Source organism: Anser cygnoides, chromosome 1 (genome assembly GCF_040182565.1).
Source record: "Anser cygnoides isolate HZ-2024a breed goose chromosome 1, Taihu_goose_T2T_genome, whole genome shotgun sequence".
Lineage (NCBI taxonomy): Eukaryota > Metazoa > Chordata > Aves > Anseriformes > Anatidae > Anser > Anser cygnoides.
The window spans coordinates 193,565,879-193,592,833 of NC_089873.1; the positions used below are offsets into that span (position 1 = coordinate 193,565,879).

General features: G+C 36.4%; 1 protein-coding gene across 13 annotated transcripts in view; it reads right to left on the reverse strand.

Annotated features, from left to right (window-relative positions):
* Nucleotides 1-1,558: 1,558 nt before the first annotated feature.
* The window catches only part of ZMYM2 (zinc finger MYM-type containing 2), a 92,198-nt gene continuing 66,801 nt past the window's right edge, over nucleotides 1,559-26,955 (reverse strand). For all 13 annotated transcript variants that reach the window (XM_066989789.1, XM_048047005.2, XM_066989790.1 and 10 more), the window contains 13 exons: nucleotides 22,105-22,270; nucleotides 21,103-21,137; nucleotides 19,237-19,366; nucleotides 18,961-19,076; nucleotides 17,954-18,125; nucleotides 15,972-16,079; nucleotides 13,589-13,683; nucleotides 12,292-12,460; nucleotides 11,212-11,363; nucleotides 6,925-7,039; nucleotides 5,563-5,814; nucleotides 5,034-5,154; nucleotides 1,559-2,864 (listed from right to left, as the gene is read on the reverse strand). In XM_066989789.1, the coding sequence (XP_066845890.1) occupies nucleotides 2,672-2,864; nucleotides 5,034-5,154; nucleotides 5,563-5,814; nucleotides 6,925-7,039; nucleotides 11,212-11,363; nucleotides 12,292-12,460; nucleotides 13,589-13,683; nucleotides 15,972-16,079; nucleotides 17,954-18,125; nucleotides 18,961-19,076; nucleotides 19,237-19,366; nucleotides 21,103-21,137; nucleotides 22,105-22,270 (1,824 nt within the window). In that variant the 3' untranslated portion in view covers nucleotides 1,559-2,671. The remainder of the gene's footprint in view (nucleotides 2,865-5,033; nucleotides 5,155-5,562; nucleotides 5,815-6,924; nucleotides 7,040-11,211; nucleotides 11,364-12,291; nucleotides 12,461-13,588; nucleotides 13,684-15,971; nucleotides 16,080-17,953; nucleotides 18,126-18,960; nucleotides 19,077-19,236; nucleotides 19,367-21,102; nucleotides 21,138-22,104; nucleotides 22,271-26,955) is intronic.

The following is a 26,955-nucleotide window of genomic DNA, read 5'->3' on the forward strand; positions in this document are numbered from 1 at the left end:
GAGCTCTGTGTAGGACAGAGCATTGCACATTTTGCTGCACAACAATCATTAACACTCGAATTTAGGAAGAGCACATTTACATTGAGCCTTGATGCATTCTTGACCACTGTATCTCAGAAGTTTACAATGTTTGGCCTTGACATGCTAAACCCATGGAAAACATTATGGTTGACGATGGAATAGCTCCATCTTCTGGAATATAACTTACTTTTTTGTCAAACCTTTTTGTTTCCAACATGGATCTGTATGTAAAAGTTATTTCAAATCCTAACTTTAATATTTTTACTGATGAAAGGTGAATCCTGTGTAGTAAATGTGATGAATTCAGGATAATATGATTTCTGATACAATTAAGAGAGCATTCCTTGTTTTCTAATGACATTGAAAATGTACATGCGTTGTTCAGCATACCATGTTTCAAACTAACCTTATTATTTAAGAAATAGACAATCTGATTTTGATAATAACAATTCAGATTCTGTTTGAGACTAAACACTCAACATACACACACTGAACTTTAGTCCTGATTCAGGGTACTTCAGGTTTCATGATAAAAGTCTGTAGTTTTACAAGTGTGTTTGTGGTTAAACACTGTCTGAAACAGGGCGAGATTGAAGCCCATGCTGAAGTAACTGAAGTCTGAAATTACACAGAAGAGGATACAAGTGATTCTTATTACCGTTTCTCAAAACATTTAAATGAATGTTTAAAAGAAATATTCCATGTTAAGCACATGATACATTTTAGGTAGGTAAATAGTAGTGAATGCTCCCATACTTAAAATTTAAGATGGTCAAGTGAGATGTTCAACCAGAGTGGTCAGAACAAAACTATGATTACGATGCTCAACTTCATTTCTTTTACGTATCACGGATACACTGTATTGCTGTTGCTTGAAAAACAAACAAAACAACAAAAAACTTATTAAAGAACTAAGTTCTTGTGCATTCACAAAGGGAAAAGAGCATTGTAGCTATAAGTTATCTACTGAGTGTTGCTGTGTATTATTTCTTGATTTCACAGGAAGGTTAGAGTCAAGAGAAAAAAATGAAAAAATATATAAGTATATACACATCTACTTTTGAAATAGTGATATCTAAAGTTAATATGTATTCATGGACACACAAGAATAGCAGAAGTTTAAATAAACTTGCTTACCAAAACAAAGCAACTGAAGCTTTATTTCTCTACATAGAAAGATAAGTCCTTATGTGCATTCTTTTAATCTAAGGAAAATGAAAAAGCCATGCAGCCCTTGCAAGAAATGAGTCCTAAGGTGGTGTATATATATGCATACACAAAGTTTCCCCTTTAACAGATGATTCCTCTCAACATAATTCAAGTTACTTAAGAAAGCAAAAGTCATGACTACTACTTTATAGTAGAATATTCTACTACAATGTTTTCAGTACAATAGCAAAGTCATTGTATCAGCCACCATATTGCTCACATCAGTTAAACAAGAGCAAGGAACAAAACTTGAGCAGATAAACATGTATCTGGAAATCAGACTCCTTATGCAAAATAAGCACAATGAAAAGATACAGAACACATGAAAGGAGTTTTCTTCAAAAAAATGATCTTTCAGCTTTCTCTGCAACATCACATATCATATGGCTTTTGAATGGAGGCATTAGTTAAAAGAATTTTCCCACCCATAGTCAAGTATTCACTGTATTTAAGTACAGCAATGCAAGGACAAAGAAGTTCAAATTTAGTACACTGTATTACTTTATGTAATACAGCATTAAAATTCCTTTCGCTAAGGCTACAAAGACAGATTTACAGTAATATGAGGTACCAGCATTTATGGCAGGAAAAGTAATGGAAAAGAATTATACAGCACTGTCATCAGACATTTTTTTTAATCTTTCCCTTTTCTTTGTTTTTGCCTTTTTTGCCTTTTTTTTAAACAAAATACATGTCTTGATGATCACATGCTTTAAGCTTATGCTCATTTATTTATATATATACATATATTATTTGTAGGGGCAATTGAGAGAGAGTCACAAATAAGGAAAGGACACTAAGGTTTTAATAAGGGCAACAAAAGAAATGTTTTCACCAGAATAGATTCACATTACAGTACACCAATATTGACAGCATTCTCTTTTGTCTATTTTTGGTACATAAGATGGAATCTCTCTACATAACCTTATAAGGCTTCAGTAACTAAAAAGTAAAAAACCTATTAGTTTACAATTTATTTAAAAATTCTGAAAGACACAGCAAGTTCTAAACTTTAGTAGTGCTACCCATACACAACCATCCGGTTTAAGAACCCATTAAAAGAGTGTCCTTTCAAGGAAGTTTGCAACAGCAGAGTTGTGCAATATGGTTGTCTCTTACTACAAGAAAAAAAAAATTACACATGGCACATTCTCATTCATATTTTGCAATGTAAAAAGTTACAAACATACCTAATCAAATAAATAATAAAATAAAAAAAAAGAATCTGAAATGTGTTTGTTATGTGTCCTAAAATCACTACGCAGAATAATGGAAACTTTCACTCACAGATTATTTACATGGTAATACCCAGGTGAGGGTACACACTGCTACAAAACTCATAAAACAAAGGGTAAACTTGAAATGTTCTCCATAATAAAGGTCTAGCAGCATGACTATATCTAATGCTGTTTGTTTTCTTGAATGTTTTTGGAAGTTTGTTTTAATCTATGTCCTCATCCAGTTCATAATTGTCTTTTTCATAAATATCTTTTACTAAAAGAACCCGTACGAGCATATTTTCCAAAGTGTTGCGGTCCAGTGAGGTGGAAGTGTACCAGATAGGACTATCCGAGGAGACAGAGCATTCTGGTTGCAAATAGAACATGTCCGTCCTCTGATTCAGATTCTGTGGGCTACAAGGTGGAAAACAAGGGGAGTTAGAATAACATTTTCACAGAATGTATTAATACATTAATATTTCTGACACTGTGTTAATGAAATTCTACATGTATTTAGGCAAGTTACGAAATGAAGATTAATGTGGAAAAATACTAAAATTCCTTCTATTTCACTCAGAGGGTTGGTCACTAAGCCTTAAAATACCCTAACACCTGACCTGTTATATTTTAGAATTCATATACATTCTTGATCCAACTCAGACATATCCTCTAAATCACTAGGAAATTCTAGTATTTTGCCCATTTAAGCAAGTCTCAGGAAATAATTTTCAATCCTGCATATACAAGTGCTCATTCACGCTCTATCCTTCATAAAAGGATGCTCCACTTCTGGAGGTGTTCAAGACCAGGCTGGATGGGGACTTGGCCCACCTGATCTAGTGGGTAACATCCCTGTCTATGGCAGGGGGGTTGGAGTTAGATGATCTTTAAGGTCCCTTCCAACCCAAGCTATTCTATGACTATATGATAAATACTACAGACTTCAGGAGCCAACTGTATTTCACAGTTTTTAGCAAAAATATCAAGCCCATCTTCCCAAACTGGCTGATAAAATTTCATGTGTTACTTTCATCTGATAGGGTGAATGTTGATTTTTTCAGTTCTCACATCAATCAGATTGCCAGATTAGACGCCAAAAATACGATGGTTTAAAATATTCTAATAATATAAATATTTTAACCCCCCTTCCCACTTTTTGGAAAAGCCAGTATTTTTACAGGAACAAGCAACGGTATATTGCTCACAACTGTGAATGAGAAGATCCCTCAGATATCAGTTGCAATTGTCAACTGTTTGGCAAGTATATTTCAACCACAGTTTGGCAAGTATATTTCAAAAAGCTAACATTACCTAAAATTTTTACAATATTTCACACACAATAGATTTTAAAGTGTTAAATATGTTAATTACATGATTTCATCAAAGATGCAAAGTACATGTTGTTAGAATTGGAACCAGAAAAAGCAGTCTGCTGCTCTAGACGGCAGTGGTGACCAATATCTCAATATCTGCAAGACAGTGGGACCCTAAACAATGCTCCAAATGGACTTACATGTGTTCTTTTTCACAAACTTGAGATGTTTCTAAAGAAAAGTGATTTGATCTCCTCCCCACTACCGGATGTGAGTATCAGTTAAAAAAAAAAAAAAAAACACCTTCAACAGCGTAATAATATACCCTCGTCAGATCATGACAGTAGATAGTGGAAAGGTGAAAAAACAACAATCCACCCCCCCAACACCCATAAATGAATTAATGAAAAATGAGGTGCTTGCATTAACAGACAACCATAAGTTTCTCTTTATAACATCATATACTTGCACTTCTGTCTACATCTTTCTTCAGTTTTAAGAGTAAAACATTGTTTCCTAACACATACCATGTGTTGTTTCCTTTGATCTACTGTGTAATTTTTCTTCTCCTGTATCACTTGCCTATATTCCACTTACAGTTACGTAAAAACTCCACTAAAATCAGTTGCTGTGGTGGCTGTTCCAATTAATGAAAAATACTTCCCACAAAATCCCCTTTTCAAACACTTCCAAAACATGTAGCTGCTAATTTTTATTTTTTTTTTAATTTTCCCTAAGTTTTTTTTTTTCCTTTTTAATGTATTAATTTCTGAGCAGACTGGAAGGAAACAAACTATTTCTAAATGCTGGGTCACTGTCAGTAATATTTTTTCTACTACAAAAATATTTTAACTTACTTTGAGATACCTCAAAAGTATCTACATTTCAAATTCCTGATGACTTAACGTGAAGTAAATCCATTGTCTTGGCCAGCTTCTTACTGAAGAGACGCTGACCTCACGAACACCCTCAGTAGCAAAACCTACCAGATTCCTTGTTGATATTTCTCTGCAGAGATGTTTGATGTTGCTTGGTTAAGAAAATTGAATCATATTGTCATTCCCAGATGGAGCCCTTGACAACCAATACTGAAGTACTCCACTGCTCCCACACTTTTCAGGTATTGCCCATTTACAGGACTGGAAATTTCCATGCTTTCGTTTCATATTTTTTAGAAGAATTCAATTCATTCTTTTGCTTGAGCATATTTCATCATCAAAACGTACCCCTTTTGTATCAGGTCTACTCTGTATTACCACTTCATACGTACCTTTTAGACAAATAGCATTCAAACATTTTCACAGGGCACCTAGCTGGATCAGATGTGTTTTCAATTTGTTCAAATATTGGTTCATCGTCTTCATGTTTCCTTTTTCCAGTAGTAATTTTATCTTTAAGAAGAAAACCAAGAACATCTAAGCCATAACTTGAAGTTATTGCACATTTTTCAATAAACGCCCCAGAGTGGGCTCACTAAAATTCAACCCACCAGGTACTGCAATTCAGTCACCACAGCTATGTATATCTGCACACTGGAAATGCAACCCATAGCCACAACAAAGTCCCAGATGTATCATGGAGACCAGTGAGCTGAAAGGGATCATTTACTGCAGACTATTACTGTAGTCTCCACAGACAACATACTCCCATTAAAGATCCAGGAGCCAAGGGCTGCTAAACTTTACGCAACAGCAGAACTCTGGCTCCTGGCAAGGTGCCCAGATGTCCCTCAGATGAGTGAAATGTGGATGCAATACTTATATGCTCCTGCAATACTTATTTTGGAACTGTCATACTACCTTCACTATCAGCTCTGCATAGGGAAGACACTTGATATCGAAGACAAGCTTTACTTTCCATCGTTAGAGGATTTTTCTTCCACTGTCTAAAAACAGTGCCAAAAGAAAGTCTTAAGTGCTGCTCCACTGTTTTCAGACCAAAATACTTGGTGTTAAAGTAGAACAGCGTATTCAGAAGAGCAGCTGGTGAATGTGATCCTAGCTGTTTAATCCTCCATAGATAATCTTCTTCAACTCGAGAGAATATCGACCCTTCAGGAAAAAAAAAAAAAGAGAAAATGGATTAGCCCATAAACTGTCGAGATGTAAAAGAATAAAGTTCTTGCTTGATGTAAAATGTAGTAAAATGCTTATGAGAGAAGCCTCTCATATTTTATTATACATCCATGCCCCCAAAAAACACCCAGTAAAGACACCAGCACCCACTGTTTCAGGAAGAGATGGTTGATGAGGAATATATCAGTATATGCAATTTTACACAGAATACATTTCTTTAATTATTGCAACAGTATTTCTTACATGTCACTCCCTCACTTTATTACATAAAAGCAAATGTTCAAGGGGCTAATCTTAGTCCCTTCATAAAAGCATATTTTTGAGTTTTCTTTAATCTGCTCATGAAAGACTTCTGGATAGCCACACCTTCATTCTTATTGCTCATGGATATCTCACTTGGAAATTACTTCCAGGGAATTTGTTTGTATAGGGAGGGCCAGAAACAAAGCCCTCCAAAGCTATACAGAAAAAAAAGACAATATCAAGTAGAGAGAGGAAAGGGGCTGGTGAGAAGGAGCCCTCACTCACAAGAAGATTGTGGCACAGATGGAAGAAGAATGGATTCTGCAATTTAGTACCAAAATTGATCTGCTGGGAAAAATTTCCTAGAATACCACACTTCCGTTTTCTCCATGAACCAACAATATTCCTGAGGAAAAGGCTCAAAACTGAGAGTTCTCCCAGTCCAGTTAAGGCTTAATACATAGCTCATTAGCCCAGTGCCCACCTGCCTGTTTCCCATTTGAGAACTCACTTGGGCAAAAATTAATCCTGCTCAGGTAAAAAGTTGAAAACAAGCTGCTTTTTCTGGTTTCTCTCTCCTGAAAATGGTTATAGTCAATTTAAAACTAACAGGTGGTGGCAAAATCAATTCTTGCAACATGGATTACCAAGAAAAAGATAAGAATTACAGGTACAATCTTAATTGAAGTCTTAGATGAAATCTTTGTGATTTTTGATCAGTTACTATCTATATATTTTGATCAGTTACTATCACAATACATAAAATGTTTCTATATAACTACATGTTTAAGAACACGGAGCTATTAAGAGATGAAAAACATACATGACCAAAAAGAAAATTACCATCTGGAAGTATGCTTGGTTGCCAACTTCTAAGGATTTTACTTAATTCCTGTTCAAACGTCTGGTAGACTGGATCAATAAATATGTTGTCTTTTCGATTACTTCCATATAAATACTACAGAGAAGAGAGTAACAGACAATATTTACAATGTCAGATTAGACCAAATCCTGTGCACTACAGGGTTGTTTGTCAGTACAATACTTGCACTCTCAAAAAAAACAGTATCTGAAAATAAAATGAAAACCTACTAAATACTGGAAAAGTTTTAAAACTCCAATGCAATGTATATTGTAAATTTTTAACTAGATATGAATCATAGATTAATTACAACTCTAACATTTTTCTCTAAAATGTTCTTGTATCCAACATTGTATCAGTGAACGGTGAGTCACTGAAAAAAAATAATACTAATTCATCTTTTCTTCCAGCTATTTCTTCAAAGAAAAAATACATTTAGCAAGAAACTGCCATTTTATTCGTGAAGTCTGGTCAATGACAAAAGCATCTACAACACAGAAGTCAGAGAAAAAAAAAGCAGTACAAGAAAAATGATAGGTTGATGCAAGGCACCTGCCTATTCTGCTGTCTATCTTCTTCACCCTCTTGACCTTACAAACAGAAACTCTTCTGAACCTTTACCAAGAACTCATGGCTGAAGGCTATACTAGTGTTTGATGTTATCCTCTCTGGAGACATTTCTAAGAAACGGAGGATTGGATTCTTAAAATTTCCACTCCAGTGTTATCTTTGTGTGAACAAGCCTGTTAGTGAATACAATAAATGTGACAGACACAAAAAATGTACCCAGTTCTGGAAATGGTATCTATTTCTGTACACCTACTTGAAATAACATTAAACTGCACTCATTTTTACTAAACAGTTCAGCATATCTTGATTTGCTTATCTTTGCAGTTTACTTTTATAATAAGGAAAAATGAATTAACACACTTCCTAGAAGCTTCCAGCACATCTTCCTTCAGGTAGGTATTCTTCAAAGTACAATATTCCCCGAAATGTGATTGTTTCTATAGACATTGGTTTTGATTTTACAAAGCAATTCCAAACCAGACAATACTGCTTACTATAAGCATCATAGGGTTTGCTTCTCTCTCCCTTGAACATTTTTCCTCATTGAGTTTTCCTTTTCTCTGTATTAAACACTCCCATAGGTCTCTATCAAACACTGGCAGCAATACTGAAATCAGAGCGAAAACTCATTTGAAACCAATTCCCACCCAAGCCTGTGACAATTCAACGAAAAACATTACGGTTTTCTGGTTCAGAATATGTTTGGCTAAACCCTGACATCCCCTGTAAAAATCTGTGAGGCTCACAGACCATTAATGCTGCAGGGTCTACATGATAATGCCACATTAGGGTCTTCCCTGCTACACAACTACCAAATGCATGTCAGCAAACCTTCATTTCTATATCATAGTGCTATGCTCTGCTACACTACAAGCTCTGGAGGGGGCAGGATTAGCATTAGCAGCTTCCAAGTGAGATGGTGGTAGGGTGATGGTTGGACCAGATGATCTTGAAGGTCTTTTCCAACCTTAATGGTTCTATGAGCTCTAAGGAAACCAGAGCCACCAGGAAGGCACCATTGGGCACGCTGCTTTCTGCAATGGAAAACAGCCTGAATTACGGCCCAAAGCACATTTAAACACCTGCTTAGCAATAACAGCCTGAATTTTGCCCAAACCACCCCGTTATTAGACTTACTATTAGATTATGCACTCTTGTTTCATTAGCATTTTGCTAAGAGTATGCAGACAGATTTATCAAGGGCTGAAGGAAAAGGTGACCAACTGAACTGGCTTTAATTCCACCTCTCCCAGTGCACCAAGATCACTTTTTCTGCCACTGCTGCGAACACCTCAGTGCCCCTCTTCCCCTCAGTGCCACATGTGCAAAAAGTCATCTTATACTGGGACAAAGTCTGAGAGCCATGATGCAGCAGGAGTGCAAGGCAGGCTAACACCTTTTTCCACAGGACCCCTTTCTGCTAGATGGCCACCCCATCATGCGACAACCTTTACTTTGAAGTGTGGTATTTTCAAGAACTGTACTTCAAAGATGCCAAAATCATTATCGAACCAATTCTGGCCAGAGGTAGAACAATTTCAGTTGCAAGTGAAACTGAACGGAGAAAAGGTACTGCTTTGAATCAAGGACTAGTATTCTGTAACAGATTTTTCAAGTGCTTCCTTTAAGGAAAAAAAACAAATTACAGTCAGAAAGACAGCTGAAGACTTGATGGACTCCTGAGTACTTCCACTGTGCTCTAGCCATGCTACAGCCAGGAAGAAAAGCTCCAGCCTGAGCCAGTGCTTCACCATAGTGAGTTTGGTAACTTTGATGGAGGGGGAGAGTGCTCTATTTCTAACTCACATCTTCCCCACTCTCTTTCTTTGATGTATTACTCCAAGTTAGTAAAATATTGCTGATCTTTGGCATAATTTTATCCTTATCTGGCATCATTTAATGTTCTCTGAGCCCCTTCTGAGTTAAACAGAGCCAATACCCTTTACACAGTAACAGACAATTTATCCTGTCTTTCAGGAGTACCCATATGGGGGTTGTCAGATGGAAAGAAGTAGCAAGAAAATACTGGAAGGCAATGGAGTTTGTTTGCATTTTGTGGTAACTACATTGTGTTTAGAGTACCAATAATGTGTTTAAACCTCTTTCTTCGAAAGGGTAATGCACACAATTTGCCATTAGCACACAGAAGTTTGCCGCAACCCTTGCCAGATTTGTGCTCCTCTTGCCTCTGTGAAACACAAACTCTTCAGAAAAAGGGCAAAAATTCCTATAAATCTGAGTACCAGTGGTGCAACTGGGCCAGACAATGAAGTGGGGCTGTTAACACCACCTGTATTAAATACTGGATGCTAAATATAAGCAATAATTACATAATCGTATAAATAGTAGTTATTCCTTTAATGTTTCGGCATTGTAGATGTGTTAGAGCTCCTGATATTTGTGTTGTACAACACAAACACTGGTTCTGATGAGCTAAAAAAATCTTATTCTCTGTATAATTAGCTTTCACAATAGACAAAATAAACAATGTCAATGGCACAAAGAAAAATTGAAAAAGAGAAAAGTTATTAGTCAAGTTCCATTTTATAAACACATAGCTCCTCTATGTTTATCAGCTCAATATGAATATTTTCTATTCAACAGAAAGATACAGAGAGACAGCAGATCATGCAAGTGCAGTGGCAGAAAGCTAGCTGAATTTGAAACATGCTTTGTAGCAATATTGACTAAAATGCCAATGAAGGCTCACTTCTGAAATTTCAACCATGAGGGAACGATACCAACTAACTCTTTAATTTTGTATACTCTTAATACGGAAAAGTTATTAGAAGCACTATTTCTTTTTAAAATATTTTGGTTAAAATATTTATTTGATTTAAAGATTTGCTGAATATTTGTCATTCAAGTACTTTGCCTTATACATTAAAAAAGTTTAAGCAGGATGACAAAGTTTGTGAACATCTTGCTTTCCACATCATATGCATTTTTATTGCCTTTTAACTTAAATGAAATTTTCTGTGTTCTCAGCTCTGAACATGGTTTATTTTATCTATGATTTGCCTTATGTACCAAAAAATAAGACATTCTCTGCTTAAAAGATAAGCTGTGGAATAGCTTTTTTTCCATATTTAGTGATGTGTTATTGCCTTCACATAAAATACATCTAAACTGCCTCCCTTTTGCTTTGAAATATAATTGCAATTTGGGGTGGAAGGCAAAAAATACAACACAGTTTCTTGCATTCCAGAGAGAGAACTGACTGTCCCCATCTTCAATATTTGATAAATTACGCTCTCCCAAAACAACACTTCAAATAGCTTGTTTCCACTATCTGCTAAGTAACTGAATTAGTAAAATCTTTACAGCTCATTCCTAATTTCATTCTTCTTTTACATTAAGCCATCTCTAGCAATCAAATGAAGCACAGCATTTGGAAAAATTGTGTCATTTTAGATTACAAATTCCTTGCTTTAACCCAGCAAAAAGCTTAAAATTATAATATACCAGCTTACATTTGAGTTTTCTGCATGGGTCTGCAAACTCATTTTCTCTACAGACAGCTTTCTATAATATGATATATACAACAGCCTCTCTGTGTTCCAGATCATAGCCATTATATTAAGAATAGCTCCTAGCCTCTTCTCAGCCAATAAATCCACATTATCTCCATTCTCCCACTGAAATGGATTAGAGTCAAATCAACAGCTCAATTTCCCATCTCTACAGCCTCTACTAACCTCCTGAATCCCAAGACACAGATAATAGATGCTGTCAGGTGCATAGTTCTCTCCATTTGGCCTTCGAATTTCATTGACAAAATGTGCCAACCCATAGTTTAACTCAGCTGAAGTATGTGATAATAGATCTTCCTTTAATTTCACAGACTTTGCTGTAAAATAAAGAAAAAACGCTACATTATACAACAGTATTATTACATGCTGCGGGTGGGATGGGGTATTTTTGGACTAAAGGGGGAAAAACTGGCTTGATGTCCTCTACACTAACCAATGAATGAGTCTAAATGTAACAAGTAGTTCAAATGTTAGGTCTATATTAAAATAGGCGAGGCTACCAGAGCAAAGTCTAATTAATTAACCAAGTGCAGCGTCACCCACTGAAGAATTACTGTCATGTACAGCTGAGGATGACACAGAGGCAGGAAGTAGCCCAAGATGCCGAAGTGAACACAGTGTTGTAGAGGGAGACCTTCAGGGGAAATGACAGTTTCCAAAGATCCAACAGCATAACACAACAATGCTAAGATGCATGTGGGAACTGAAGAACAGCAAGAGTACCAGCAGTCCCTTCTTTTCCCCTCAGTGTAAATACATGTCCATACAGCAGAGCTTTGCAGAAAGAGCAGCAGCGCTCCACAGGAGTGAAGGCCACACCATGTCAGAACTCCAAAGCCTTGTAATGCCAGCCTTTGCTGAAGATCTCTTCATCCTACAAGAAGTAGGATGCCCCTCCCTTGCAATTCAGAAGAAGCCCAAAAAAGGTGCAAACTCTAAGGCAAGTTAGAATACAAGGAAAATCAGGATGCAAACAAAAAACCTAAATGGTCATGAAGAAGAGCTAGAAAGGTTCTGTCCTGACTTCACTAGAAGTGTAAGTCCTGGAATGTTGAGCCAAGTAGGGAAAATTTCTTTAGGAAAAAAAGAGTGTGGCAACTCTGTGGTAAAATAATCACAGTTTTTGTAGGAACACTAGGGACATGTGAAAATTTCTACTAAAAATTCCAGCTGAAAAATCAGACAATATCAGCAATTCTCACTACCGAATTAAAATCTGGATGCCAGACTTTTGGATATACTTACTTGATTTCAGTTCCTCTAATTCTGGCAGCTCTTCGTTTAAGTGCCGAGACTTCACCCAGTGCTTCCACGCGTTTACACCATATGCATATTTAAATGGAAAACTACACTCTGAGTTTTCAGAGCTATCATCATGAGACTGGTACTCTGACACCGCTTTCCTCTTCACTCCCTGCCATTGAAACAAAGTGGTTAATGCTACTAATAGCTTCTAACAGGAATAACAGAAGCTGGGCAGAATAAGCAAGCTGCAGGCCAAATTACAAACTAAAGGTTCAGTATAAAGGAACATACGTTTCCTTCAGCTAGAGCCAGCAGGTAGTTTCTGTGTTGAATATACTTCTAAGAGGAGTGTTTACTTAAGCTGACAGTCATTTCTAATTCACCTTTCAAACTGATTTCTAAAACAGACAAAAGATTTTTGATAATGGAGTTGCTGCATTGGTTATATCATATTAAGCAATGAACATAAGGCACCCAATAATTCAGTGTGTTTTCAGGATTTCATTTTGTCAATGCATAGGATGTTAAAGATGCTAGCAATCTGTCAGGTCAACTTTTAGGCTTAGCTGAACCCATCAATGGGAAAGCCAACACTGGTCCAAAATTAAAGCATGCCTAGCAGTGTAATTAAAGGGATAGTACCAATAGTACAGACTCCAAATTTAAAACCAGACCCATTCATTCTTAGTAAGTTTTATTATCAGCTTTGTGCCAGGCATCAGAAACTCTATTGCCTGTTAGTTTCCTTCTAAATAAAAGAATAGGGCTAATTTGTTTGCAATGTCTAAACTAGGATTTTAACTGAAAATAAAATCTAGGAAAATTACAAGCAAATAAAGTAACTTCTTTTAACCATTTTATACAGTACGTGCTATTGTCTCACTATAAGCCATGGTAATACCAACATTCTTCTATTTTACTATAAAATTAAATCATGAGAGTTTTGTTTAAATTGAAGGCAGAAAAACATTATTGAAAATACAGTAAGTATATAAAACAGGTGAAGCACTGACACACTACATCCACAAATCTATCAACGTGAATCTTTTATAGCAAGAATGGGATCAGAATTTAGAAACTGCTATCATCCTATTAAATCTAACAGTTTACTGTTAACAGTCAGAGGACTAAAATAAAGTCCTTATTTTATGTATCAATTTACATCAAAAAGATAGGGTACTATATACCCTAGGTACATAGGCAATACGAGCCTATGAGCAGTATGAAAATTGAAAAAATCATGGCATATTTTTGCCCACTAAAATGTTGTGCCTTTTTAATAGAATTATGTGATTACCTTCTTTTTGGAGCGAGGCCTTGGCTGTTCCTCATATTCTTCCCCAAAAACGGGAGGCAATAAAAACTCATTTTCTGTATCAAGCTCCTCAGTTGCTGAAAATACATTAACAGAAACTTAATTTTTAACTCCTTTTGGATAATACTGATTTGAAAAGACAATGAACTATATCAGCATGCATATAGGGTCTACAAAAGCACACATGAAACGTTAACGAGGACTGGATTTTACTAAGATGGAATAAGCCTATTCTTACTTTAAAGGTAAGGCAAAACTACCAAAATGCTTTTTTGAAATAAATTGCAAGGTATGCAATGCTGAACATTTTCAAAAACTATCTCACATCACTACGACAGCATTTCTTACTCTGGACCTTCACACAATTTTTCCTGCCTAGACAGTCTTTGGTATCAAGAAGTTTAAGTTATGATGAAAATGAGCAACTATGAATGGAAAAATACAAATTAACTTAATACAAGCACTATGCTCATTGACTGTTCTCTTTTGTAGTCATGTTTTGCATTTTATATAGCTACTGTATGTGATTAAAAATGCGTCAAGAATGTCAGTTCTTTCAGAGAAACTGCTTTTAGTCTATACTTACAAGGTGGAGGCCTAGCTTGTGACGGATGTTATGGTAATACAGGTAAACAGATAAAAATGCATTACGACAAAGTACTATTTATTTAACATTTCTGGGTTAGGATGAAGGTCTATTACATCAGGCAACACAGCAGAATGACAGAATATATGAATAGATTTAATGGTATAAGTTCCAAATTTATTTACTTTACTGAAGATGGTTCATCTCTCATGCAACTATCAAACAATGACTTCATTCAAAACAATGCTCTTCTGAAGATTATTCCAATTTTACCACCTTACTACTCAAGAACTTATTCAAACTATCACCAAGTGTAATCACCACAAGTAGGAAAACTGGTCCAAATAAAATATCCTTTGCATTCAAAGATTTAAGAACTCTACCCCAGACTAAACACCAGCCTTTCTCCTGCTATCACAAAGAATCTAATACCAGAAGCACTCCAACACAATTAACATCTACTATAAACTGCTACTGTTTACTATTCCACTTAGGCTTTTTACATAAGGAAGGAAAAAAAAAGCATGGAAGAAAAAAACATTCTTATTAAGAGGGTTAAAAAAAAAAGAGGGTACATATTGCTAATAATACTTCCTCAGATTAATGTCAATCTGTTTTCCTAATTCCAAGACTTGATCTTCAAATTAGACATGCAGCAAACTGAGAAACTCAGTTTGGGCAAGTAGTGTGGATATCTACAGCACAAGGCAAAAGGAGACTTTCAACAGCAGATATAGAAATTACCCAGGGAAGGTATGAGTTATACGTCCAAAAGAAGCTACATCTAAGGAGTTCTACCTATAGCCAGGAGCTTTCTTGTATTGATTAGGACACAGCGTAAGGAAATAAAGACTTTTTGCCTGCATTTTGTAGAGAACAGTAGAAATTGTAAAATTTAAAACCAAGACCTTCTTTCAAGAAAGGTCTCAAACTAGTGATTTTCCTGTTAATTCAAATATTAACTTTTTCAAATACATGTATGGACATGAATAAGATACTAAAAGGTAACACAAGTGAAGTGCAGTAGTCTAGTCTGCTACTTCCTAATAAACTTCAGTGGGAAATTTGTCCTTTTTTCTTAGAATCATAGAATGGCCTGGATTGGAAGGGACCTCAAGGATCATCTAGTTCCAAACCCCCTGCTGTAGGCATGGACACCACCCACTAGATCAGGTTGCTCAGGGCCTCAGCTAACCTGGCCTTGAACATCTCCAGGGACAGGGCATCCACAACCTCTCTGGGCAATCTGTTTCTGTGCCTCACCACTCTCTGAGTGAAAAACTTTCTCCTAACCTCTAATCTAAATGTCCCCTTTTAATTTAAAACCATTCCCCCTTGTCCTATCGTTATCTGTCCGAGTAAAGTATCTACTTGTCATCTCCACTCTAAACCATCATTTCACTTCACATGTAAATATCTGGTGATTCAGGATGAATTCATTATTGTTTTCCATGATACGTCTGAAACGTCAAGCCTCCAAAATATCCTTCCTAAATCCATGTCCAAAAAACAAAGATACATCCATATAAGCCATAACCTTATGAAAGATTAACTCCTTCCTTATCTTTCCATGCTGTTTAAAATACCGTGTTTAGAAAGATGGAGAAACTCCTTTGGAAGTCCCCAGTACTGCAACAGCATGGCAAAGTTTCACTAAGAGAGTCAGCCAAGTAGATTTTGCAATCATATTAAGCTCCCGTGAAAGGATGATGAAATAAAGTATAATGGCTGTCCATAATGTCTGTTTTACAATATATATTAATATTATAGAAAAAATACCTCTTGGAAAGTCTATTTCAATATCAAGGTCTCGTTCATATGGAACATCTGGCAAGCTTCTCTGTGCTTCTGTTTCTGAGTTCAGTAGATTTGACTCAACTATCACACCTGTAAATAAAATAAACAAAGAAAAATGAAAAAAACTTATATTTTAACTAATGTGGATTAGTCAAATCGGACAGACTTAGACTGTTATAACCTGATTGGTTCTAAAACTGTTTTTTCTGCTCATCACCATGCTAGATTTTGTTGTTTTGGGGATCTCAGATTTACTTCTTCAATCTGATTTCCTTTAAACAGAAAAGATACTTATGATCCCATCTGTCCTTCTTCATTAAGATGAGTCTCTTAGTGTACAGAATACCAGATACTGGGGAATCTGGATCATATCAACCTATCACAGAACACAAATAGGCTTGAAATATATAACTACTTTTCTACATAATTTGGCCAGCAAACAGAACAGACTTTCAAGTCAGTGAAAGATATCCTTCAAAAGCAAACAAGGAAGGCAGGCTGAGAGAAACAAAAGCTTGACACAGAAGTGCTGCCTGGTGCTCAGAGGGAGCCTCCTGGGTGCCCGGCTGTGCCCACGGCCTCCTGTCCTGGCACTGGGCACCGCTGAGCAGAGCCTGGCTCCAGCCTCTACGCACCCTCCCTTCAGGGATTGAGGGACACGGATGAGATCCCCCTGAGCCTCCTCTTCTCCAGGCTGAGCAGCCCCTCCTCACAGCAGAGATGCTCCAGTGCCTTCATCGTCTTGGTGGCCCTGCGCTGGGCTCTCTCCAGTGTGCCCAGGTCCCTCTGGTACTGGGGAGCCCAGAACTGGACACGGTACTCCAGAACCTTGCAGTGCTACCAGAAATGTCCAGCTTTAGTGAGAGAATGGCAACATTTTAAGGAACAATATGCCTCCTGGGACTGGCAACTTCTCTATCACCGTTGGCTTCCTATATACCAGGCCCAAGTCATTAGTTCATGTCCTTTATCAACACCCTTGATACACTTGTTGAAAGAGCTTGAAAAAAAAATCTTCACCTGAGTCATGGAAAAACCTTAAAGTCTAATTTTTTGAAAGAGACAGCAAATTCTCTTGAAAAGTTACAGAAGAGACTTGAGGATTTTGGAAAGCAGAGCTAGGAAAGAGGGACATAGATATGTGCATTGGAAAAAAAACAGCATTACAAGATATGCAGGATTTTTTGATCTTCAGATGTAAAGTGATCCCAGAGAGAATTCTCTCCTTTTAGGTGCCCTGCTGGGATGACAAGCCATCTGAGCATCACAACCGCAATGATGTATCAGCTGATGTGTTACTATCTTCAGAGAGATGATACTTGCATGTGAGAATCAATCAAGAGCCAATGCATCATTAGGTAATCTGGTTTTGTTGACCGCAGTTCCACTTGTGAGATGTATGTTTCTCTAAGTTTTAGCAGACCCCTGCTTCCGCACACACAACGTAAAATGTGCATAGTAAAGTATCACCACAAAGAGAATGGGCCCCTGCTGTCTCCCACCATGTTCAGAGGAAGCTGTTCACACCCATGTGAGGTGTGAACCTCAAGGACACAGCTGTGGAGAACGCTTCCCCTAAAGTTTTGACCTGAGCATGTCTGGAAGGAAGAGTGGTCTGGTTATGACTTGTTTTGAGTTACACTGAGAAGAAAACCTGTGGGTACAAACACAGATGACTGCTTGCTATCAGCCAGGATGCTGGCACAAGTAAAGAAATGTTTATATTTTTAAAGACAAAGATAAGACAAATGACTTTGCCCACCAAAGTCATGCAAGAGACTTCAGAAAGTTTTTTTTACTTCAAATGTGCTAAAATGTTCTAAAATATTTAAATAATTAAGATTTCAACTTAATATAAGTACTCAATAATAGCACTGTTGCACTGACAGAACCATCAAAAAAAACTTCTTTATTTACATACACCCCAGCACTCCAAAGAGTCTAATACATGGTAACTAACTCACTGGCCATGTCAGAAACTTCTGCTTTTCCATCATGTTCAGGCAACATCCCCGACAAAGTCAGTAGCTCAGATTCCAGAGGATTTGAGGGCACTTTTCCCCTCAGCTCTTCTATTGCTGCAAGGATTTTCTCTGTGCTATCCAGAGTAGTGGGCAAGAAAACTGGAACTGGCACCTGTGTAGACAGGGAGGAAGAGACGATTAAAAAAAATGCTGCAACAAAGCAACAACAGCGACCAACACAGGAATGCCAACTCTACACCCTTCTAGAAGACCGAATTAAAACAGATTAGAAAAATATCACTTCAGTGTGGGCTAAAAAAATTGCTGACAGGTTAAAAAAATCAATACAAATGATTCAGAATGGAAGGGAGAAAAGGAAAGGACACAAAAAAAGATGCAACGAACTATAGTGTGTCAAAATCAGAACAGAAGGAATTTTGGAGCTCTACACCTCATTCTGACTATAACTTCAGACTAACAGTTTGGACAAATCAACATCCTCTTTTAGTGACTTGTTTGTGAAAGATGGAATTTCAGGAATTCATTTTTTTCTTTTTTTAACCACTGTTTGGATGAGATTTGGTACGTAAATGATAACAAATTTAACTTACTTTCTTTTCCCAGTACAAGATTCTTTTATTTGCCTTTCTTTGTTCTTGTTTATCCTGCTCTGCCATCCCTCCCTAACACAATCTTTCAGTTTCTCCATCACAAACAAGAACAAATCTAGTTGTTTAATGGTTATTCAGCAAACAAAAAAATCACTCAGAATTGTTTCTAAAATGTTCAGCAGTGCAAGATTTTCACACAAGCAAGCAGATGGGTCCTAAAGAACAATCAGGAAATTATATGCCACTGTCAGATTTCTGATCCCAAGTCAATAAATTGTGCAGCAGTATCCTGCAGTCATTTAGGTGGAGCAGAATGAGAACAGTCAGCAGTACAAAGTGGTCCCTTGCATTCAAGTGAATGGATGCCAATTTAAACATAAAGCTGGTCTGACTTACCGGAACAGGAACTGTTGTAGGAACAGGAACATTTTGACTATACATGTTCATAGGCACCGGAACATAGACAGGTACAGGAATAGGCACTGGGACATACTCTTTTTTCCAATCATCTTCTATTAAAAGAAAAAAGAAAAAGGCAAACACTGCCAGGTACTTAAATATATTTTACACCTGCAGGTTAGGGAAAAAAATCAAAATATTTGCCATATGTTCCAAGAGAATAACGGTTTAAAAAAAAGCCTGTAACAAAGTAAAGAGTGGTTCAAGAGTTACCTGTCTGACAAGATTTTGTCTGCATATGAGGTTTACAGTATGTGGCTTTCGTCATCGTCAAAGGTTTGCAAAGAACTGCCTTGTTCTTCATTTCTCTGTTAGGTGTTGGAGAAGGTGGTGGTGCTGAGCCCTACAGGCAAGCAAATAAAAGAAAACGTATTGAAGTCAACGTAGTGCAACAACACAAGGTTTTTTGATGTAATGTGTCAGTTGATACTTTCCATGCACAAGATACTGAAGAGAAAGCTCAAGCACACAACAGCACTAACTATTATTCTTTAACTGTGTGCTATTCTGCATTTCTAGTAGTGAGCTGCTACTAAAATGAATGTAACATAGTAGTGTTTCGCTCATTCTGGGCTAGCACTTCAATCAACAACTTTTTTTTTTCTTTCTTGTATACATGGAAGTAAAATCTAAGCTATTTTATAACTTTAAAATAATTTTAGCTGTTAAAAAGAATCCAAGATGAATAGCAAAACTATTTTTTGGCTCAAAGTCTGATCTTCTTGAAGTATGCTATAATCCAAAAATCACTTTAAAAAAATGATCATTTCTAGATAAAACACTCTCTAAACAATTTTAATACTTAAAGTATAAACTTTGAGCTCCCCCTGCTGGCTCTACAATAGCGTCAACAAATACTTGGGAATATCACAATGCTCAAACTGCATTCTTACAGTCAACAGGTTAAAAAAAAATCTTGCTCCTAACATGTTTTTTTGTCCCCTGGCAGCTGTTTTAGAACCTGATTTAAGAATCAGAGACTGTCACTTTTACTTGGTCGTATGTTGTAAGACTAGCCCCACGTGTCCTTTTAAATACGGAAAGAACGTAAAATCATAACAGAAGACTAACAGGCAGAACACCTTCTAAAGTGTAAAAAATAATTGTATCACATTTATTTATTATTATCATAGCTTTTATATGATCTTTTAAAAAGTTATAGACCATATTAATATCTTTGGAAGCTATTAAACATAAAATACCAGATGTTTTTAATGTGACGGTTTAGCTTGCTGGTATCTCCAGTTACCCAAGTTCCAGTCAATTATTCCTATTATTATTACCCAGGTATCCAGTTATTTTCTGTGTTTTTCATTAATGTGTTTTATAATGCCATCAAAGTACTTTCACTTAAAACTAAGAATTGCCTTACAGAACCATATTTTCATTAAGAAGTTGAGATACTTCTTTCACAGAAAAGTGAGATCTTGTGACAAAGCAAAACCAAGTTTCAAACCAAATTCACTAAGTTCAATGAAAAAAATATTATTAATAATGGTATTTATGACTAGTTGACTAAAACTGATAAACTCAAAGTGAAGGCTACTGCTCCGCTCATGATGTCCACCCTCACAGACAGCAATCCTGCAGAAGGTGGTGCTTCCATACTCTGCCACTTGCAGCAAAGTCAGTCAGGCCTTGTGTTCCAATTATTCTACTCTTAGCACTTAGAATTTAAGAACTGATGCTTTGTTTTCAGCCCTTCAAAGCTGAAACACAACCTCAATATTCTAACTGATCAAGGAAATTCTCTTCCCCTTCTATACTTAATAATACACCTAATCAGTCTAAACACAAAAAAACAGACAGACTCCATGGAGTAACTACACTTTCGTGCAGCACAGATGTAAAATAAAAGGCTTCAATGTCAGAAGACATTGAAAAGATAAAATATGAACATTTAAAAGTTAATTTCAACTACTGACGTGACAAAGACTAAAAAATACCCACAAATTTAGTTTAGTATCATTCAAAGACATTGGTTTGTGGTATTTTTAACAGTGTCATCTTTAGCCACCAGGATCTCACATTTTAAATGCCTCCAATTAGGTTATATGTATGTTAAAAATATGTACTTACTGTTATTTTTGTTCGAGGAGTTTGACAGCCCTGATCTAAAAAATGCAAGAAAACATTTTTAGATTTTTTCCCCCTTTTTCATGATCGTAATAGATTTCAGTAAGCAACTCTGCCAACACGTATCATCAGGGTAATGTCAAATTAACAGCACTGTTTAGCGCTGTACCACAGGTGAGAACTGTACTCAACACTGCTCATCACAAACACCTCACTACCCTGGCATCAGACCTTACACAAAGCCAAAAGCCAAATCAATGCTGCAGACAGATGTGACTATAACCTCATTCATAAAAGTATATATCGGAAAGTTCAAATATGAAAATAGCCATACAAAGAAGCTGTGTTGATATAATTATATTCATTGAAAAGGTGATTCACTTGCATGCTGACGAGCAATTTAGATCACTGTAAACCATGTGAACATGCATTCTGGCCCCATCAGAAAACATATAAGGTACCTATTGCCAATAGGAAAAAAAAAAAAAGCAATGCATTGCTCACATCTAGATAATTCTCATTTTCTCATTTTCTTTGAGTTTGTTTCATTTGTTTCCTTTTAATTCAATTTCTTCATTTCCTTTTAATTCTGAGTGCATTTATCTGGTCTCTTTGACCAAAACATGTTTTGAAAAGAAATGCTTCCACAGAGCAAGTAACAAAACATTGGAGCACAATGAAAGAGGAAGCCACTTTCTATCCCCATGAAGGTAAAACACTAAAATTACGCTTAACCTAAAAAGATCTAGTTTTTGAAAAAAGTGATTACAAAAGCATTTGATTAGCTGAAAATGTTTCCACTCTCAAAAGAGCATTAAAATACAGAGTTAAGATAAAAAAATATCTAGCAACTCAATAAATAATGCATCTGGTGACAAAACAAAAATGGGCAGTCTCTAACACAAGCAAGTTTATTACAACAAATAAATAATTCAAGCAGCTTTGAATTTTTCACTTAGAAGAAGCATTTTGTTTGCCATTTAGCAAGGGTAAGGCAGCACGTACCGTATTGTAAGTTCTCAGGTCCTTTTTGGGTTGCCAGATTTGGTTCATTTTGTTGACAGTAGAAACGGAGCAAACAGTGCTGATCACAGAAGTGTTTCATTTCTCCACGCCACTGCACCTTCTCTTTGAGATTTCCTTGAGACTTACAACAGTCACATCGTGCAGCCTTAATGCAAAGAAAGATTGTGACATTTTAAATAAGCCTTGGAAAAAAAATACTTTTACATTTTAAAAGGTTACGTTTTTGAAAGTACTGAAGAATCGTTACTGCTACACAGTTAAGTCTCACTCATGTAGGCTCTATATTTATACAACCCTCTAACCCACATTTATACACATTAGTCACTTTACTTTCAAGTGTTTGCTGAGGGTTAATACCCATAATTAATATAATTAACATGCTGTGTTTCAATTAAACACTAAGTCTTAAAATTTGCTCATTTTTGCACATCAATTTTCATTAATTCTACTAAAACCTTCTGCAAACAAGAGACAAAAGTGAGATTCCTTAATGACTTGCTTGAACCCAGGACAAGTAGGATACTCTCCCCCAAGACTGGTTTGTGGTTTTTTTTTGTTTGTTTGTTTTTCCCCCATTTGTGACTTAAAGAAAACAAAATCACTTCTCTAGGTGTCAGATCAGGGCCCTTCGGTGTAAATAACTTTTCTATTTCCATTATTTTGGTAGTTTGACAACAATTTTAGATTCCAATTATTAATTAGTTCCTTCAAATTTATTCTCTCACAATGATTTAAAAGCAACAAAAATAGCTCTCAACCTAAAGAGGATTCCAGTTAGCACACAACTTGAAACTCAAAACTTTGTTATTCACCAGCCTACAGGATAACTTCATGAGGCATCACTAATAAAGACATTTTTCTACTAAATTGGTTCCACAGAATTTAATTAGCCATGCTATAAAATATCATCTGAAGAGTACTAGTCCCAGTTTCAGATCTTCAGTAAGTGAAGAACTGTTTGCAGTGTTGTTCCCCTTGATATTTTCTTGCAATCTCCATCCCAAAGTGGTCTTTAAAAATAAGCCACCCCCCAAAAAAAACACTTTATGGATGCTTAGGAATCCCAAATAACTCAATCTAATAGTATAGCCAGAAAAGGAGGAGGGAAATTATGATAGTATGCAACATAAAACATTAATATGCAAAACCATACACAACACTGCAGTTATGCACAAGGCTCTGATGGCTGAAAAAAATGGTCCAACTGTAGTTCTTACAATTCCAAAAAATGTATCAAAAGGCCAATTAGTTCAAATGTAAAAGGTAATTAAATGTTAAGTCCCTTCACTGTACTTGACCAGTCCAGCACCATTCTCTGGCAATGCAGGAAATTCAGCTTTTAGCTGTAGTTTTCAAATATTATGAATGATATATTGAGAGACTTGATTCTAACAGTATAACCAGCTTCAAGTATATATATGTATGCACGTATTTCCTTTAAATAAACATGTTGCAACCTGCCTGGGAGCAATCAAAGCAAATAAAGCAATTAAGGGTGCCACAGAAAGGGCAGGTATTCTCCCCTTCCCTGGGGCAGGTGCCAGCAGTAGTGCTCATGCACCTGCCTGGCACACAAGGTTAGGAGCCTTGCAGCACCACGTTGCCTCCCCATCCCTTACTTTTGGTTACATTTGTCACTTTGACTTTCTGCCGATGCTGGTCCACAATTCATTTTGCAACATAGATGTTCTCAGAGGGACAAAAGAGCAAGTAAATTGTATTCTTGGAAGTGGGGAAGCAGACGAAGCATGGAGTGTTATCAAAATAGCCTAGGTGTTATCAGTTTAGGGAAACTGAATTCACAACTTCAGTGCAAATGCATCTTTACAAAACCACCAGAAGGCTGAAATACCAGTAGGAAAAAAATAAAATAAAATTGTATAATTCACTCTAATTTTAAATCTCAAGCCCCTCTAACAATGATCATTAAGAGTGACAGCTGACCCCCGTACAGAAAAGCCCACCTATTCTCACCTACTGCACACAGCTTGACTACCAAAGTGCCATTTTCTTCTCAGTTTTCTCTGTCCTTCAAAGCAAGAAGGTGCTAAATCTTGTAAAATGCAGCAACTACAGTCTTCGGGCTACTAATTGCTTTCTCCCTCTATTTTCTGCTCTTTCATTTAAGCCTTTGAATAAGTGAATTAATGTCTCCCCTGGACTGCTACTATGGTATTTAGCTGGAAAAAAAAACAATCAGTTTCCTTAGACATGGTAAACCACCACTCCTTAGCAAACCCAATATTCCCCTGTATGGATGCTACAGTTCTCATCTCCACGTTTACTACATTAATTCTAAATATTTCCATAACCATAACTGCAGTCAATTCTATAAACCTTCCCATGCACTGAAGCTTCCTACTACCTGCTTACTCTCCCACTTCCCTGACCTTGAAATTAGTGAAAGGAAAAACCCGAAATCATGGTTTTCTGCTTTTTCCTTCCTTCCCATTTGTTTTTATTTAAGGTACTGGAACTACTCATGAACTGAATCTCCAAAATTCTTGCCTTTGAGTCTGTTCTAACACTGTATGTCTAAAAGATCCACCTATACCCTCTGTGCTCCATTTTCACCTAACTCCTATTCCACTCACGACTGCTTTTTGGTCCAATTCCTTCCCCACACTTCAACATGCTCAAATCGCTTGTGTCCAACTAAAAATGTAAGAATCGATTCTGTTTGCCCCAAAGTTGGTTTAAAGTATAAGTTTTCACATGTGGGGCTTTTTATTTACATTTTTAATCCTCCATTGACCTGTTTCCAATGTTCTCCAAAGATCTGGGCTGACGTTAATTTCACCTTATCTTGGCTGTCTATTCCAAGCTACTTTGGTTCCATCTGCAAAAGTAGAAAGCAAGAGATGTTTCCCGAGAGTGCCTTATTATACAAGAAAGGGTAACTGCTTGAAATTGAGATGTCTATACAATGGCTAAATTTGGACAAGAGAAATTTCATAAGGGTGTCTTGCTGCCTTTACCTTCTAGATTAATGTTGGCTCCATCATTCAAATTTTACCATGGCTGACAATCATTGTTATTTGCTTATGCCTCAGACTGCAGCTCCTCACCTCCAACTTAGTTTTGGCTGTAGACATCTGACCTCCACTGAATACGCAATTATTACCATACATGTTCAATCCAATCACTATTCCACTGCAGACTGGAATGACCTATATTTGCACTTGAGCTGTGGTATTTTCAGCAATGTTTCACAATGTGTATTTTAAGAAACCAATTTCTGTACTGTTCTCAAAACTGTATAATCTTTGTCAAGATACTTTCAGTTCTCTTGTATGAGAAACATCAAATGATTGAAACTGTCATCAAACAGGCTACTAAAATATTTATATTGAAATCTGAAAAATGACTGTGAAATTATGATCCAAACCACAGCATGCAATTAAAGTTTACAAGGAGGAGCACTAATAACATAGGGAGCTGGCCTCAAGACACCGAATTTTTTGCTTCTCTTCTCAGAAGTGCATTGGACACCATACTACAAAACATCCTCAGAACTTGGTACCAACCAATTTCAGCTGTCATTCACCAGATGATGATGACCTAACTATTCTTTTACATTTCAATCGCTTGCATTAGGTTTGAGGAATACTTCTAGATAAGCCTGATGTGCTTCTACCTCTGCTATCTTTTTCTAGCTTTCTGTGAAGAGAACTTTTGCACTCAGGGAAGCCCTCCCATAAATAATTATTTTGTAAATGTTAAGATGTTTTCCAGATAAAACTACATGAGAAAAATGTGTCCATAAAAGAAAGTAGACAAAGAAAATGGAGACAAACACTTGTTTAATGAGCACAATGCTGACGTTAAAACATTACTAGGTTATTACTACTTATTTCTCTTTATGTATACATTCAATTGAAACTCCAAAATAGCACTGGACACTGCATAAATGAGACAAAGCTCATACATATGTATCTATTCTTTCAAGAAGCTAACAGACAAAACAGGAAATGAAGTACAAATCGAGGGAGGGGCCTATATCTATTCTGTCTTTCTCTATTTTGATCATTACCTACTTATGACTAGGTAAGAATGTTCACTAACAATATGCTACCAAACCTAGGATACCTGGAATGACTTTTATAAAAAGAGGGAGGAGTTACCAGCAAGAATGTAAAGGGAAAAAAAAAAGTCAGTTTTAGCAAAATACACACACCCCAAACCTAACCTAGTACTTGTCTTCTCTATGCAATAAATCCCAAGCTTCTATAACCAGAACTTTAAAAAATGCCAGCTTCTTTAACCTGAACTTTAGGCAAAGGCTTTAAGAAGTATTTGGAAAAAAATGACAATCAACAATTCAACATCATGTAACACTAGTTCCACTAGCAAGGACAAGATTCAGAAAGTAAAAATATCTAACAGTTCAGTGTCATCAAAAGTATCAAAAGTCACTAGTTGCCAGTAAGTCTGCTTGAATTACTTTTTCATGGCATCATATCTTATTTTCCCGTACCACGGTACCAACACCATTTCTTAAGCAGACTTAATGGGCTAATTCAGTTATTGCTTTATCCCACAGATCAGAAGGATAAACTAACGCCAGAGTTTTCAAGTGTTTCCCAAATCTGAATCACAGTACAAACTTCCATAGAAGTTTATGATATGACACTAGTTTGGTACACACATCCCCAGACTGTATTATTCGCTGAATCACCAAGAGGTTTCTAAAGCACACCAAAGCTTTATTGAATTCTCTATTAGGAGGCATTTTTTAATAAGGGATAAACTTCATCCCATACCTCAAGTTTTAAGGCATATTGATATAATATTATTGTATGAAATAACATTTTAAGTCTAAGAACTCTG